The sequence below is a fragment of the Lissotriton vulgaris genome, chromosome 9, assembly GCF_964263255.1.
Source record: "Lissotriton vulgaris chromosome 9, aLisVul1.2, whole genome shotgun sequence".
NCBI classification, from domain to species: Eukaryota; Metazoa; Chordata; class Amphibia; order Caudata; family Salamandridae; genus Lissotriton; species Lissotriton vulgaris.
The window spans coordinates 139525395-139543374 of NC_141697.1; the positions used below are offsets into that span (position 1 = coordinate 139525395).

Sequence of the window (17980 nt, forward strand, 5' to 3'; positions counted from 1 at the left end):
CAACCTATGTATATGGTTATTTGTATTTGTCCCCAACAGTATATATTGTTTTCAGCTACGTCACAGGATTGTTTTATTCATTGTATGAATCACAATGATTTTTGTCAGTATTTATGTATCACGTTGCTTTTTGTCAATATGTCACGTATTTTTTGCTTAATTTGATATGTCTTTTGGACCTTTCACAAATGTCACATCATGTCATTATATTGCATTTTTATTGTTATGTTTTCTCCTTATGCAAAATTGGAAAATAAAGTATTAAAAAAAAAAGGTGATCAGAAGAGTTGACCCTCTACTCCAGTGAAGTCACTGGATCGAACGTACCAGGGCACGGATTCTAGCTCACCTCACCTATTGCAGGCCAGTCCACAAAGAAGCGCACAAAAAGGATCTACAAAAGCTGTAGAGGAAACAAAACAAAGCGGCCAGAATCTGCCCCATCCTAAATGAGTCTGAGCACATCAAACCAGCTCCAAAACATTGGCTCAGAGTGGTACCAAGGATCAAATTCAAACCCCTGTGCGCGGTCTTCACATCTCTGGAGGAAGCAGGCCTGAAGTTCCTTCAAAACCTAACTTTGTCCTTTAAATCCAATCAGGTTCTTAGATCAAGCAAAGCAAAACGGATTGTTCGACAGAGGTTCACAAAAAAATCTCTTGGAGAACGTAGAACTCTAGGTGTGGGGAGTACGGAACTCAAGTAGTACAGACCCAAGACATCAGCAGACCCTGGTGTCCTGCAAGATGAATCTGAAAAAGAGGTCTACCCCACCTATCAGTCGTATATGGACCCCTCTCCCTTAACTAGACCATGCGGCACCTTCAGATATCTGTCAGCAGACACAGCAAGTTCTATTCAGATCCTCTGGAGCTTTTCTCTGCAATCCACCTGCTGACATCGCATGAGAAATCCACCTGCCTAAGAAAGTTCTAGCGCTGCGAAGAGGTGACATGTCACAAGCCAGCACTTTACAAATCAATCAAACAAAACAATCCATAAAATCTGGCAATAAAATATGTTGTTGTGTGAGAATCAAGCCGGTGTGTGTGGATTTATAGAGCACGAATTTAGCTGCATAGCAATGTAGCATTGGACAAAAAAGTATTACTAGCAGCTGGAGAATTATTAGTGGGCGCCAAAGAAGTTTTTCACCAAGCCAGTGCTGCCATCTAGTGTAGCTCATGAGAATACTCCGAGATAATTTACAGACCTCAGCTGTTTGCATTACTCTAACATGCGTGTGAACAGAGACAGGTCACTAGCTCGAATAACACAGCCGAGCTTTTGTTTCTTTCTACAGATTAAAGTTGGAGTTTGAATGCTACTCTTTCAGCAAAGGAAGGGTTTAAAGCAGGCTTCTCAAACGAATAGCTCATGAGCTACTATTAACTCTCCTCTGTGCAGCCCAGTGTACTAAATCAGAACCTTTTGCTTCGTTGAATTATATGTATGCCAAAGTTGTGTATTCAAGACGAAAATTAGTGTATTTGCAGAACTCATAAGCTGATGTTTGAAGAAAAATGGTTACATTTTCAAAATATATGTAAACGAATTTTTGAGTGATAAATATTATTACTTTCGTGACGGGGCACTGCAGCCCTGGGTGGCATGTGGTAGACCTACCTACATAGAGGCATTCCAAAGTGATAATGCTGTTTTTATATTACTGCCTCCAACCCTGCTGAGGTGATCACTGCCAGTAATCTTGCATATGGTGGCACTAATGTAATCTTGTCTGATGTGGTCACTATTACAACACTAGTATTAACAGTATCTTGTGATGATTTTCATTGAACATAAGTAGCTCTAATTACACAAAAGATTGAAGAACCTTGGGTTCAGGAGACTGCTCCCAGTAATTTTTGCACCTCAAACCCAAAAGTAAATCTTAATATATATTATGAAAATAACTCTCTACTGATTAAGCTGTTTTTAATATAGTAGTGTCCTGCAGCCTCCAATCTAACAAAAGAAGGAAAAGACGCGCACCACGAAGAATGCTAAAATTTACCAGTCTAAGCCACTATGCTATGTAGTACAGTAGCAGCAAATGTAAGCTTAACCCTGACTCACAGGATCTTCATACAAAATCTCACATTCTACCAGTTGGACCAGGTCCAGAGAGTGAATAGAGGCAATTCATTTCATAGTATTAATCTATATAAACCTATTCATTCATTCATTCACCCAGTCACACCCCCCCTGACTTCCTCACAAAAATTCTCCTTTAAAATAGGGTCACTTTTGGCATAGAGAGCACAGCTACCAACCCGACCAGCACTTCTAAGCCCGTACTCCCCGGGCAGGAAACGAGTAGCTGCTGGTGGTACTTTGGACCTTGTCCCCCTATGGTCCTAAGTCCCAAAGGAGACCCCCAGAAACCAATCGAAATAACTGTATGCAACATATGTCTTTACTCCCATAGGGAAGCATTGCTGTGTAAACACGCATTTAGCACCTTAGATGCGGCGCAAATATCCCTCCCCAGTGCTGCGCAGTCCATTGGAACTAGTGCTGAATGGTCGTCCAATGGTCGTGCGCAGCACTGGGGAGGTAGTGCTGCCGTCGGCCAACGCCCCGACGCAGCACTTAAGAGGTTATGTGAACTATTTACTTACCTGTTAAAGTTCATATAAAAAAATTACTTACTTGATAGCAAAGTTCTTGATATCAAAATGTATATAAAAATATGAGTTATTTTTCTAAATTGGTCTTGGATTTATTCTTAAGTGTGTGTGTCGATTATTGCTTCTGTGAGTACAACAAATACTTAGAACTACCCTCTAATAGGCCTAAACTGCCCGCCTACACTACACAAAAGAGAGGATTTAGTGTTATAATTTTTGCCTCTGTAAACCAATAAGGGTTGCCAGAACGCTTTACACAGAATACCTTGTTTTGGTACACTATATAAAGAGCTAGCTTCCTACACTAAGCAGAAAAAATATCAAATGTGCCAGGTTGAGCTCACCGGCAGCCAGGTATTTCCTATTATGCTATATATTTTTGACAGTTTGCTGTGTTTTTTGCACTATGTAACTTATGAAGTGTATTCAGACTTGAAAATACATTACAGGGGTATTACTCGCACCAGATATCCATTCCTACATACTCCAATTTAACATTTTCTGAGTAGAAGGACTTTTCTAAGACATAGCAGACAATGTACATCAACTGCAATGTTGTAAACATAAATATAGGGTTGGGGATTTCACAAACTGTTGCTTACCGAGCATGAACTCATCATCAACATGAAAGGTCTCTATTTCCTTGGGGAACTCTACCCAGAGAGGTCTGTAAAAACAACAAGATAAGGTCACGTCAAGTGGTTTATTATTCAACTTCTATGAAATCAATGTAGCTCAAAGGACATACATTAAGATAAAACATTGAACCTGAGGGAATCTAATTGAATACGGATGATTGTATTACTGACTATCGACACCCAGAATCTCGTTGTACAAGAATATTGCGGACAGAATATGGAGGGAAAAAATTTAATAGGAAAGTGCATAGAGGGAAATTTAGATTTACCGTTCCTAACTCCACAGCTATGTACCCTGAAGTTGTATGTACCATGTGGGTACATATATTTGGAGTTAGGTATAGAAAATCTAGACTTATTGACCTGTCAATATTTTTTTGCTGATATTTTGTCTGCGATATTGAGTCGCATTGATATTTTATGGTCAATATTTAGGGTGCACCTCCATACTGACATAAATCAAGAAGCATAACTGATTTCTCAAAGCCAACTAAAACAACATATTTGTAAATCCTAGAGTCATAAAATTGGTGCAGCAACACTGGATTTCATAATGCAGCCATCAAGAATGCAATTCACAGTTTAGAATGCCAAGTTCTTTACCCAGGCCCACTGGATTTATATGATTGTGCGGCAGTGGCGTTTTTCACATTATTGCAGATTGGTTGCATTTTCCAAATAATTCATCATCTGCTGCATAATCTTTGTTTTTCATCAAAAAAATTGTTTCTAAATCAAAAGGTTAAAAAGTTACTAAAAACACAGCGACATGTATTGCTGGGTAGTGGAAGGCCCTTTGCAAAGGTTGACTGATCACCGCTCTATTGCTTATTACTATATTTGGGTATTACACCTGTACAAACGAGGTGCAACCAATGTCCAGACAGTGTTAACAATTGTAACATTTGCGAACATATGAAGTAATACTATCACACAATGTGCTGCGTTACACCGCATAATTTGACTTTTCTTGATGCATAATTTACTCAAACCTGCTGCATAATTTGGCCCTCCCTTGCTGCCGAATTCCAGTGGCCCTGGTCTTTGTCTTTTAAACATATTTAACTCTTAAATGATACACCGAGGTGGTCTCGGAAAGTACTTGAGGCTGAGGTGATGTCAGATGAGGCTCTCATCTCACTGGTGAGCTGGTCCTAGAAATGCCTGTCAAATGGGGAGGAAAACTGGAAAACAGCAATGCAATGATTCTGTGAGCTGTAAATGGGGGTAAAATAAATGATCTCGGTCTTAGTTGGGCTGTGCATTACCTAGAGCATGTCCTATTAAGCATCCAGAAGTGCAGAGGCACTCTGGTACTTGGGTTGATTGACAATAAAACTCAAGTGGATCATGTGCTTAGGACAATCAGCACAACATCTGCATACATGGAACTCTTGTGTATCATCCAAGTGAGACTGCAACATGATGTCCTGTGATTCATTCTACTAAGTTGTTGGTGCCAACCTGGTAATCATCCTGAAACTGAAAGGCCAAGCTGGTATGCAGGTGAGTGTCAAACCAAAACTTACAGCAAAAGCTTCTTTTTGGGAAGTAGTTGTTGTCTGTTAGCTAAGTTGATAATAATGGAACCAGATGGATATGTATACCACTGAAACTCGACTAAGTTATCTGCTAGCATTGAAAGCACTTTGAAAAAGTCTACCTCCAGGATTAAGCTCTGTCTGAAACGCAGGACATACACTTTGATGAGCCATGAAACTCCAAGGAAGGAAGACTTCTTTATTAAAGAAGCTAGGAAACAGGTTGACTGTCACTCAGATTCAGAAATGCTTTATTCGATTTTAGCAAAGTATAAAATCATAAAAGCGTCGCAATAAATACACATTACATCATACACTCAAACATCCTACTTTAAAAACAGAATTTAAAAAGACATTAAATTAATAACTTTTCGATATAAAGCAGATCCTTATAGACATTACTTTTCAAATGAGGTCATTAATCAGTCAGTTACCATCATTAATTTACGTTTTTTTAAAATACTTTAATAAAAACAATTCATAACCATAATGCATTTCTCATTACCTAATTGCAGAGAGGCTTAGATACGCCGGTCTGCATTGGCGCCAATGACCTTGTCTTAAATATTGTCTAATCCATCTTTTACGTTCCCTGTCATAATGTTTGCAAAATAAAACCAGATGGAAAGTAGATTGATTTAACAGGTCATCACAAGTACAGAGTTCCAAATCCCTGGACCAGTCATTCCTTGACGGAAAAGTTACCATGCGAACGAATAACTCAAATCTGAACCGCGTTAAGAGAAAACTGTCAAAACCCACACTGCAAATAGATAGATATGGTTGGATCGTCTGGCATAGCAGGATCATTTGATGCTTTAAGACGGTACGTTTCGGAAGTTCACAAGCACTTCTTAACATTCCAAAATGACTCGTACATAATAGTTTCAAGTCTTTCCTGGATATCCCAATGATATTTTCCGGGTCACTGTATAATTCAGGTCTTTGCATATCCGTAAAGATATTTTTAACATACATTAGCCACGGATACAATTTACATTGTCGAGGGCCATTGCATCCTTTATGATGTCCCGATTTAAGTCCAAAGATTCACCGGTCCATACCCTATGCCAGAGTAAGATTGGCTGGATTTTTATAAGGTCAGAAATATACTCTAGACCTAATTCCTCATGGCAACTAAACGTCGCTGTACCCTGTGGCAATGCCAATAGATATCTTAGAAAACAATTCTCAGCTACCTGAATAGTTGGAGCATTCTAAATTCCCCAGATTCCAGCCCCATATAGGGCGATACTCCTGCATTTTGCCTTATATATTTTTAGAAGAATTTCCGGGGGTCTTTTGCCCAACTGCTTCGAGAAGTTCATAAGTACCGCTATAGAGCGCTTAAATAACAAAGTCCTACTTTTTATGGCAGCTCCCCACTGCCCCGTACCATCAAGCAGAACCCCTAGGTAAGAAAACGTTTTTGTACATTCGATTGTAAGGCCATCCACCCTTAATCCCTTTGCTTCGGCCCGCCCCTTCCCACACACCATCATAAACGATTTCCGGGCATTCATTCTTAGCCCTCTTGAAGCCATAAAGTAATTATATTTTGCTAAAGCCCTCTTTGCTCCTATCTTAGTACGGGCCATAAGCACTGCGTCATCCGCATAAAGGAGTGATACAGCTTGTTTCTTACCAAATCTTGGGCAATCAATGTTGCTGGCCTCCAATTCTTTCTCCAGAGCATTAGTATAAATGGAAAATAAGAATAGGGCCAGCACGCAGCCCTGTCTGACACCCTTCTCTATGGGAAAAGGCCCAGTGCATTCTCCCTTGGTCCCGTGCCGTACCCTAGCTGTTGCCCCAGAATACAGCTGGCGGAGGAATGAGACTAGGGCTGGTTCCACTCCTATTTCCTCAAGGGTCTGCCATAACTTCGCATGATCCACACAGTCAAACACGGCTGTGAGATCAACGAAGATGGCATATAGGCGTTCTTTCTTAGCCCGAGCGTATTTCCCCTGAATAATTACGAAATTGAGGACCTGCTCCACAGTACCCATCCCCTCTCTGAAGCCATATTGCACCAGACTCAAAATATTGTTGTCATTTGTCCAGGTTTGTAGTTTGCTGAGGACCACCCTTCCTGCTAGCTTCATGAGGGAGTCCAGTAAGGATATTGGCCTATGATTAAATGGGCTCTCTTTATCCCCCTTCTTGTATATCGGTATTATCACCGATTCAGCCCAGGTTTTAATGAATCCTATAGCAAAGCATGATTGTATGACACGCGTACATATTGGGGCCCAGAGGGTTTGTTTAAAAACATCGTTTGGTACCCCGTCAGGGCCTGGAGCTTTATTTCCTTTACTAGTGTTTATGGCCATTAAATCCTCATCAAGGCGAATTTCTACGCCTATTGGTAAATGGGTAAAATATAGTTCATCCTTATCCTTAATAGGGCACAGGCTTTCCCCATCCCTTTTATAAACATTAGAGAAAAAGTCAATCCATGCCTTTTCATCAATGGCAACCTCAACTTTTGACAAGTCCTCTTTAGTAAAATAAGGTGCTTTCACTGCTTGCCAAATAACTTAGGGTTTCTGCTTTCAGAGGCTTGGAGTAAATTTTGCCATGCTTGTTCTTTTAAATCCCTTCTGCGTTGTGCCCTAGCTTGATTATATAGCCTTCTACAAGACCTTACTAGTTCAGCGTCTCTGGGTTTAGCACTAAGCGTAGTTTTTAATTTGGTATAAGCTTTGGTGCATTGGGTATCAAACCACCCTGTAGTTTTTGGGCGCCTTTTGACATTTCTTCTAAGAGTCTCCTGGATTATCGTTGTAATGCTACCAAATGTATGTAATGTATTGGCATTTATATAGCGCACTACTTACCCGTAGGGTCCCAAGGCGCTTCGACCGCTGCGAAACCCTTCCTGGCTTCCCTGAGAGATGGTCCCTTAATGGGTATCTCCAGGGTGAGACCAGACATCCCCGGCGGTCTGGTGGGGCCGTTAGTGAAGATGAGGCAAGCTAATGCCCAGAGTTGCCGAGTGTGATCGCTGATCAGAGTGGGCACCGAGGCGAGAGAATTATCGAGTCCGCTGACCCTGGTCCAGAAACCTGCCGCGCCGGGAATCGGTCCCGGGCCGTCCTCTGCTCTCGGGTCTGCCGCCTCTAACCAGTGAGCAAAGGCATCCAATATCTCTTTACTTGAAGCCATTTCATATAAACAGGTCTGAATATATAACTGGGCTTTGGTAACAATCCCCTTATTTGTTTCAACGGGGTCTAACGCACTCCACTTTAGGGAAAAACCATTTTGCCGAGACAAAGTTATATTCTGTACACATGCCAGAGACTCTATTGTGGAGGATTTAGTGGAAGATGGTAGAGATAGCTGAAGACTAATAGGCAGATGGTCGCTAAGGCCATTTGAGTGGATCTCAAACTTCTCCACCCAGTTATGAAACTTATTGGGTATTAATATAAAATCTATGACTGATGCTAGGCCCCTAGATATAAAGGTTTGGCTAAATTCCACCGGTGGGGAGCTCATCATGTTTGCAAATTCCAGGTCGAGGGTAGCCATAATGTCATTTAATTTATTCCCTTTTCCTGAGTGCCTAAAATGGTTTGTACTGTGGTTTCCTTCCCACTCTACCTCATTCGCGGTACAAACATTCAAGTTGCAAATGCTAACATTAAAATCCCCTCCCCACACAGCAATTATATCATTAACATTTGCAAGGTACAAGTGTTTTAGGTCATCCATTAAATTATTCAGTACTTCCTCAAACCCTTCTTTTATGTTATTATAAAAATTCACCACCAACAAAACTAGTCCCGATGTAAAATAAATTGCCACCATTTGATAAAAATGGGAGCTCTTCAACATTTTTATCCTCCACACACTTAACAAGTTGGATACATACACACATATACCCCCCTTGTGCCTACAATGTGCAGAGTGTACAGCCGGGGTATGAAATGTTTTGTAACCATCCAAATGTTTTTCCCCTATTAGCCATGTTTCCTGAATGCACAGGATGTCAAATTCATCTATAAAGTCTCTCCACACTGGATTAGAAACCTTATTCTCCAAACCACAAATGTTTCAAAAGGCAATCTTAACTGAGTTTCGTTATACCACTGCCTTAGGTGGCGGTAACTTGACATTGCCTTTAATTATTGGGACCGCTATCTTTTCCGAGATCGCCACCGCATGGGCTAACCTCCTGTAATCTTTATCTTCACATGCATTCAGCCACCCTTCAATTCTCTTACCCACATTGTGGTCTCTTCCCACATTACTGGGTATACAGTTGGCTACTTTAATGTGAACCTCTGTAGTTACGTTAGTTCTCAATGGCAAGACATGTACATTTTGGGGTTCCATTAGAGCACCTGCTGTTTTACGGGATTTTAAGTGGATCCCAAATTGGTCTTGCATAGAGGTTACCTTCATTTGGTCGCCCTCTTTGGCCACCAATGTATTTTCTGTTGTGTTTTCTGTAACCAAGCTAGAGATAGCGGCAACTTCAGTAAGTGGGCGACTCCTTCCAGCCCGCTCAAAGCTGAATAGCGATTGACCCCTTCAAACCTTCCTGCTTGCCCATCAATTCCTCTCCGTGGCCGGTTAGGATAAAACTTTCTAGGATATTCCCAACCTTGCCCGGTTGGAATATGATAATTTCTCATGCCACCCTGGTCAATTTCCCTACTAAAGTTGAGTCTATTCATTTCCCTGTAAAAATAATCAAGCGGGAGGATCTCAATGCCACTCACTTGAGGGAGGCCAGAGAAAGATAGGGATTTAAAGAATACCTATCTTAATCACTCACAGAGTTGAAACAAACTGTGATGACTGGGCCAGAATATTCTGTCCCTTTTGTCGAGGCTTAGAAATAACTCTTAAATCTTTGAGTGGATTAAAGAGAGTTGGAATGGAAATGCCACACAGGTCCATCTGTCCTGGACTATTAGGGTTCATTAAGGGAAAACAACTGAAATCTGTCTTCTACATGGGGGCATGGTTCAGAAGAGGTGAAATTGATTAGTTCAGTTGTTCTTAACCTTTTGATGTCTGTTTACCCAACTGAACCAATCCTGGAAACCAGACACCTGCCTAACAACTTCTTATGATGTAACCCTCAAACCAATACACAAATATACAGAAACAAGTATACATCGAACAAATACCCCAATTATAAAAAATACAATATTTAATTGACAAACTTATATGTGAAAAACAACATTTTAATTTAATGCAAACATTCAAAATTTAGTTTTATTTCTGAAAGACTAAGTAGTAATCTATATTTTCCATATCACTCCATCTCCTAATGCATGGTTTATTTTTGTCAGAACATTCAGCTGGTTCAATCGTGCATATTAGATTCCTTTGTAGTTCTTTTGCTGCTCCCACGGCTCAAGATAAGGATACCAAGTTAAATTCTAGCTTACAATTTAAAAATTCCTTCAAATTTACTAAGTGTTTCAACATTTTCCATTTTTAATTATGTTTTTTATCATTACGTTCTTTATTAATCTGCTAATACTATTTAATTTTCTAAACTGTCGTTGACCTCCTCCGTAGGCATTGAGGCGCCGAGGGGTCCACGACCACAGAGAAAGAAGACCTGAATTAGGCAAAATAGGCTAATGCACATGGATGAAGGGGTAAGACATGGTAAAAACATAAGTATGCAGAGCAGGACGCTGCATGCCGCTACAGCAGAAATCTGTAAGATGACGTTAAGAAAACAGTGAAAGCCTTCATGGTCAAAGACACGGTCCTGCACTGCCTCTGGACACATCCATACTAGTCTGGAAGAGATTCTACTCTCCAAAAGGAGAGTACCCAACTAGCCAATGGTCAGGTACCTGGGAAGATGCTGAGATTCACAGGTTCACCCTTCAAACACAAATAAAACCGATACACAAGAAAAATTAGGAATTAAATAAATTACTTGTTTTTGTTTCATTCTAAAGATATAAACGTAATCCCTGCACTAAAATAACATACATATCAGAACTTGGACAGTGGCGTAGCAACAATGGGCCTTAATGCAAGAATGGAAATTGGGCCCCCATCTCCTAGTTTGTGATTAAAAAAGCAGATACTGATTGGGATGAAAGGGGTCCTCTCACACCCCTGGCACCCTGTGCCACATACTGAACTATTGATAGCTACGGCCCTGGACTTCGATCAGATTTGCAACACTGAATAGCTATTCAGCCCAGAAAATACACAATAGCAAAGCAAACTACTATTAATAGGTGGTTTATTGGCCTGCTTCTTAACGAAATCTGCACCCACAGCCTCCCATAGGTGCACATTTCTGAATGTTAGGAACTTACTACTCCTTCCAAGAGTTGTAGGTTTCAGAAAACCTTGGAAACTACTGTGAATTCTGACATACAACCAGGGACACGTATTGCCGTATGCGTACACAGTGTACAATTGCACAAGGATACCTTTTCCTGTGTCTAGATTGTGTAAGTGCAATTTTGTGAAAGAAAAACACAATTCTCTATTGGGAAATCCGTTTTTGCCATTAAGAGATCCCTTTCACTACACCCCACCAATTTTGGGGGTGTACTCTCCGCAGTCACAACTTGGAAAGAGATTTACTCCTTCTCTCGACAAGAATATGACTCTGACTGTTTCCAGTTTTCATGGTGAGAATCGGTTGCAGAAAGGCCATAAACAGGACATTTGGGGTATGTGCAAACTTTCATACAAAGATCTTAGTGAAAGTACATTTTTACGAATGAAAAACTACCAATGTGAGTTGCAACAGCAGTTTCATTCAAATATCTTTGTGAATCAGACCCCATTCATTTAACATTTATTGTGACTTTTTCCAGAGCATTGATGTGTTGTCTTCCAGTCATGTAAGAACGTTTGATATGATAACACAATTCAGTAATGTAACACATGTGGTCTACTCTTCACAAAGACTTCTAATGCAGTTGGAAATGGTTGTTACCTCATCACTGGTTCTGCAGACACATGAGCTCGATAGAAGAGAAGATAGAAATAGGGCAGCAGTCTGTAGCGCTCACAAATTGCCTCGCGGATGATCCGCGTGTTCTCTTCCCCAAAGAGCCACGGCTCGCGCCGTTTGGTGTCTTTGGTGGCATGACCTCTGAAGAAGGGCTGGTAGGCTCCAGCCTGGTACCAGCGCACCAGCAGTTCTGGTTCCGGGTCGCCGATGAAACCACCCACATCCGCTGTTTCCATTGGGAAAAAAACAGGTATTATCAGGGTGCAAAAAATCAGATATACCAATTTATATTTTTATATATTCTATTTATGAACACTGATTGTTATCATTAAATGTTTTTGCCAAAAGCGCATTCAATGGAAAATAAACTAATACCATTCAAAAAAGCAGATACAATTGTTAGCATCGACGTTTGCCTTACTGCTAAAATCTCACTTTCACAAGAATTATTACATCGTTAATTCTATAATTAATTCTATAACTAGGAAACCGACTGCATCAAATGAAATGGTTTGTTAGGCAAATACTTTTCATTAAATCGTTTTTTTCTGCTTTGAGTTTTTGTGAATTTGTTTCTTCGTTTTCCTAGATTTTTCTGTGCAGCCGGCGCATTTGCCATTTTTTCATAATTAATATTTTTTTAAATTCCTCAGTGTTGTCAATGCTATATAAATATATAACAAAGGGAAAGTATAAGTCTGAATCAAAGCTCTATGAAAGTGGATTATTTGTGGTGACTGGTCGCCCACTGAAAGAAATAATAACAGTAACTATTTCAAATAAACCCTAATGTCTCTGAATTGATCTGAGCTCAATACCCTGGTAGCTTTGGCACAGAGCAGACAGGCTGAACTGTCTTTTCTTAGGAAGGATGCAGATAATGCATCCAAACAGAACAGATTGGAGGGTGCTCCACCGGATCTGTGTCTGGCTGCTTCGTACTTCATGAGAAGATCTCACGATGCACCTGTCCCCAGATGTGGACCTCTTTGTTAGCTGAGTGCATCCCTGTCACTATATCCTACCAACTCTGTCAGCTGATGATTATAATCTGACTGTCATTGGCCTCCAACCATGCCCACACCTTTTCAGTGCTCGTGAAAAGTTGAGATCTTCCTCTATCTATCGCCCTCAATGTTGTTGAAAACAATGGTCATGGTCCTAAGCTTCTGTTTCTTTGAAGTGAAGTTGTGTGTTCAAATTATATCCCAAAAATTGTATCCCGTTTGGTCTTTCATACCAGGCCTTGTCCCCCTCCTTGGTTGTCCTCAGGAGGTCTGGTTGTGTTCAGCTGGGGCATGGATGTCAACCTACGTCCTGTAAGTACCAAACACAAACTTACTGATCCACCCAGAGTGCGGTCAACTCTCTGCTGGGCGTATTGGGCACTATTAATCCTTGGACTACTGACATGGCATTACCTTCGCTCTATCTGTTTGGTGCATGGGCAGATAGGCCACATGTATGGCCATCGTTCATAGGTATAAGGGTCACTGTTCAAAGGACTGGTATAACAGGCCTCTAGTGCTCCCTTAGGTAACCCTATTCCTTCATTCTTGCAAACTCTTGTGTGGTAATAAGGTGCTCCTTCAATGCCCTGGCCTCAAAACCTCTTTGTCTTGTTTAATGTTATCCTCCGTCTGACCCTATATTATCTACTAATATTCGGGTTCCAGGTGCCTCTGGCAGGAGTCTCAGCCAACTCCACCATCTGGAGGCAATCCTGACTTTTCACCTCACTTGGGCTGACCCAGAGGCTGCGTGCGCCATCTTGAGTTTCTACCAGACTCTTGATTTCTTTGGCCATAGAATGCTGCATTCTAGCACTTGGCGTTTTGCTTTTTCCATTATGAGTAGAGGCTTAAAAATCCCAGCATGCAAAATGCCACTGGCTATATGCTAAGGACTCGGTGAAGACCTCACACATGTAGCCTCTTGCAGATTCGTAGGTTTGGGTGCGAGTTGTGCATCTTAATATACGTTGTCCTATGTGTTAACTGTGCATATCGGTGCCTTAAAAACTAGACATTTTTAAATATAGCATTAGCATCATTAGGAAAACACAAAAAAGCACATCAGCAGAGAAATGGAAGAACACAACGCATTCAGGACCGCCCTCAACCACTACCAACGGCCCCGGAAAGAAGAATGCCAGAACAGACCACATTGAAGCCAGTGCAAACAACAGTAAGGAACTTTACGCCATTGTGAAGGAGTTCACCAAACCCGCAGTCCCTGAGAACAACATTATCCCCTCCCAGGAACTGTGCGGCAACCTCGCGGACTTTTTCTACGACAAGATCACGGCCATTTACGAAAACTTCGAATGTCAACCCTTCATCACAGACAACATCAACCAGCTCACACTCACAAACAAACCCCGAACAATGACTATCCCACTGGAACCCCCTCACCACGCAAGATACAATCTCCAACATAAACTCAACACACTCGGGAATAACCTCAGACCCCTGACTCCACCACGTTTTCACCCTCAGAAGAAAGTCAATCTGCAACAAGCTGAGTAAGGTCCAGAACACCTCCATCACCACGGCCTCCTCCCCTGAGGTCTGGAAACATGCTAAAGTAAGGCCTCTCCTGAAAAAACATTTGCTGACCCAGCTGAACCAAGGAACTCCCGGCCCATATCTCTGCTCCGCTTTCCTGCAAAAGCCCTTGAGAAAGCAATCAACAAGCAACTCACCCCACACCTAAAAGACCACAACCCCTTGGACCCCTCCCAATCTGGATTTCGAGCTAACCAAGCACCAAGCCAGCCCGGTTCGCAATCACCAACGTCATCAGAACCCTCTGGGACCGCAGAGATCTGTCCGCCGCATTTGACACAATCACCCACTACATCCTGATCAGCAGACTCCAACACACTGGGATCCGGGGAGACGCCCTCAGATGGATTGCCTCATTCCTTATTGGCAGAACTGAAAGGATCTGACTCCCACCGTTCACAGCGCAATACAAGAAGATCATTTGCAAGGTCCCCCAAGAAACGTCCCTCAGCCCTAACCTCGTCAACGCCTACATGAGCCGGAGGCTGACACTGTCAGATCGCATGGGCTCAACATCACCTGTGCTGACGACACACAGCTCATCCTCTCACTGTCCGAAGAACCCTCCAACGCCGGAGCCAACTTCCACAGATGCATGACGAACACCGTGGACTGGATGAAGGACAACTGTCTCAAACTTAACACGGACAAGACAGAAGTCCTCATCTTTGGGAACAACACCTCGCAATGGCATGAAAAAAGGTGGCCCGCGGACCTCAGCCCAACCACTGCCCCAACAGACCAAACCCGCAACCTCAGAATCATCCTGGATAGCAAGCTATCCATGAAGAAAGAAGTCAACGCAGTTGCTTCTGCCTGCTTCCACACCCTTCGAATGCTTCGCAAGATTTTCAGTTGGCTCCCAGACAACACCAGAAAGACTGTCAAACAAGCCCTCATCACAAAAGGCTGGACTATAGAACAACACACTATGTAAGAATCACTGCACAACTCCTCAAGAGACTCCAGACAATACAAAACTCAGCAGCAAGACTTATTTTCGACCTCCCCAGAAGGGCCCATCACAACACTCCATCTCAAGAAACTACACTGATTTATAAGAGATGCCAGTTCAAGATGCTGACCCACATGTACATAACCCCGCAAAGCGAAGGACCAGAATACATCAACAAATGCGGAGGGCGCTCTTTCTCGTACCTGACAACCAAGGCATGGAACAACCTCCCACTGCACCTCAGGACCACATCGTCGCTCCAGCAATTCAGAAAAGATCTCAAGACATGGATGTTCGATTGATCAACTTCCATCAGGAGCCTACTTCTTCAGCACCTCAAGACCCTCACTGGTGATTTGAAATACTTTATAAATGCTTGATTGACCCACAAGTAACTTCCTTCCCATCTAAACAATTTACTCAAAACAGCCAAAATGTGAGGAGTTAGTAGCATACCTGGTCCTGATATGTTTTTATTTGTTATCCGATAACTGAGGTTCTTCACTTGTAATGGGGAAAATACTACAAGTTTCAGAAAGCAAAAAAAACAGGACTAGAGGAGTGCTTGCGCCTGGTATAGGACAATTTGTGGTATCAATCACATCATCTTCCCCCAAGTGCTGAACAATGTATGACCCACAATTGTGCATCAATATGTGTCCCCACCGTACACTACTCTGTGGCCCCTGCTACATATCATTAGTTACCCCCATAATGCAGACTGCCCTGTATCCTTACATGTATATCGCCCAATGCTTACCCAAAGCACATCACACACAATTCCCTGAGGTGCATCAGCATTGCTTCCTTAGTGATCATTACCCTGTGCCTCCTGTTATGCATCAACCTGTGCCCCTGCTGCACATCATCGTGTGCCTCCTTCTGCAGAGAGTGTTAATCTTTGTGCATTGATGCTTGAAGTTTAGTGTGAATGGGTGTTTGTATGTCAGGTGGACCTTTTGAAAATGGGACTTAGTAGGTAGGATGACATCTGTGCAAGCTCTGCATGTGCATATAGATCTCTGTGCTGTTTACCCCTGTGAATGTGCACTATGCAAATGTCAGACCTATTACCTATCTTAAATGTTTCTCCTTCACCTTTTCAGGTCGAGCCTATGGGCAGCGCGGATGGCCTGCTCGCTCTGCGAGGCATGCTGTATTAGGGTATGCAGTGGAAGCCCCGCCCACTCTCTGCCCATATTTGTCAGTGGTTTGTGTCATTGTCCTTCGAAAATCCTGGCTTCTGATTCGTACATAGGCTTGTTAGTCCCGCCTTGGTACCGCCTTGTCTGCATTTGTTACCGCCCACAATGACTGGACCTTTTACTTGGCTCATTACACGGTTTCCGTTATTTAGTGGGAGAGCACTATTTTCTTTAATGGTCTTTCCTTATTCCAGCGCGGTCCGCTTTCACTTTAGCAGCTGCGCTGCTTTATTGAATTAATTTGCAGCCTGGTCCGCATCAGTTCAGTGTAGCACATGCAAACAAGCATTTACAATTCAACAAGTCTCGCATTTACGTGAGTTTGAGCTATTGGCATTGTAAATGACAATGCCTTTTATTTATGTTTTGGTTTTTGAAACATAAATAAAACGCATTGTCATTTACAATGCCAATAGCTTAAACTTGCATAAATGCGAGACCTATTGCATTGCAAATGCTTGTTCATTCTGCAAAATGTTATGATCCCATTTCCAGCAAAGGTCGATTTAGCACAACCTATGAGGGAGGATGCTCTGGTGGAAGGAGCAGCGTTCATATTCACATTTGCCCCAAAACGTTTTTATTCTCAATAGGGGGTGTGCCATATTAGGCGGTAGATTGTAGGCAATTCGGTGTGAAACTGCCTGTAAAGCTGTCGGTGTAGAGGAAATGCAAGAAGTTACCTGTCCCTTGCCGAGGAATTAAAAAAAAATGGATTGGGAACTTGTGTGGTTATAGGTCACACTTGTGTTGTGGGAGTTAGGTTGCAGCTGGCAGGGTGAATAAACATTTTCTGTTTCACAGGCTTTTCATTCTTGGCTATTTTTATTTTACCATTCTTGTTTTTGTCTGGTTTGATTGCTACTGCCAGGCAAACAGTTACCATAGCCTACGCTTCTATGAGTGAGACATTCATGTCATTATCAAGGCTAAAATGTTAGGCTTCCTTCAAAACTGATTCACTTGGGTGCCTTGGTCCTGTAGTACTCCTGGCTTACTCCTGCAATTCAAGAGAGACCCAGGAATGGAGTTCAGATTTCTGCACTGAGATTAAAGTATAACCACGTATCTCACAGCTCATATAGTGACATTACATCTGTCCAACACCATGTGGCACAACACATGCACCCCCACTCACTCGCACAATGAGCTGTCAGGCTACTTTGACCCCATCTGCTGGCGTGTGCATTTTGTGGTTGCAAAACCCCTGCAAGTTGAGGTTCTGCAGACACAAGTGGAGCCTGGCACCACCTTGTCCAGGACAAAAAGCAGGAAGGCGGTGATGGAGCAAGGATTTGCCCGTAAAGCGCCTTGCTCGTATGCAAAACCCTTGTCTAAACTGCATAATAATATTAACCTCATTATTCGTCATTTATAAAGTGTTTTCCCAACACGCGGGTGTCCCCAGGATGCTTGCTTGTTTGTTTTTCCGTACTAAAACGAAGCTTGCACTTAAAATGGCCGCATCGCTGAGATTCAGTCT

The 17980-nt window shown here is 42.2% G+C and overlaps 1 protein-coding gene across 3 annotated transcripts in view; it reads right to left on the reverse strand.

Annotated features, from left to right (window-relative positions):
• GANC (glucosidase alpha, neutral C) overlaps positions 1 to 17980 on the reverse strand; it is a 460990-nt gene that overhangs the window by 206534 nt on the left and 236476 nt on the right. For all 3 annotated transcript variants that reach the window (XM_086937212.1, XM_086937211.1, XM_086937213.1), the window contains 2 exons: positions 11753 to 11996; positions 3233 to 3297 (listed from right to left, as the gene is read on the reverse strand). In XM_086937212.1, coding sequence (XP_086793338.1) covers positions 3233 to 3297; positions 11753 to 11996 — 309 coding nt within the window. The remainder of the gene's footprint in view (positions 1 to 3232; positions 3298 to 11752; positions 11997 to 17980) is intronic.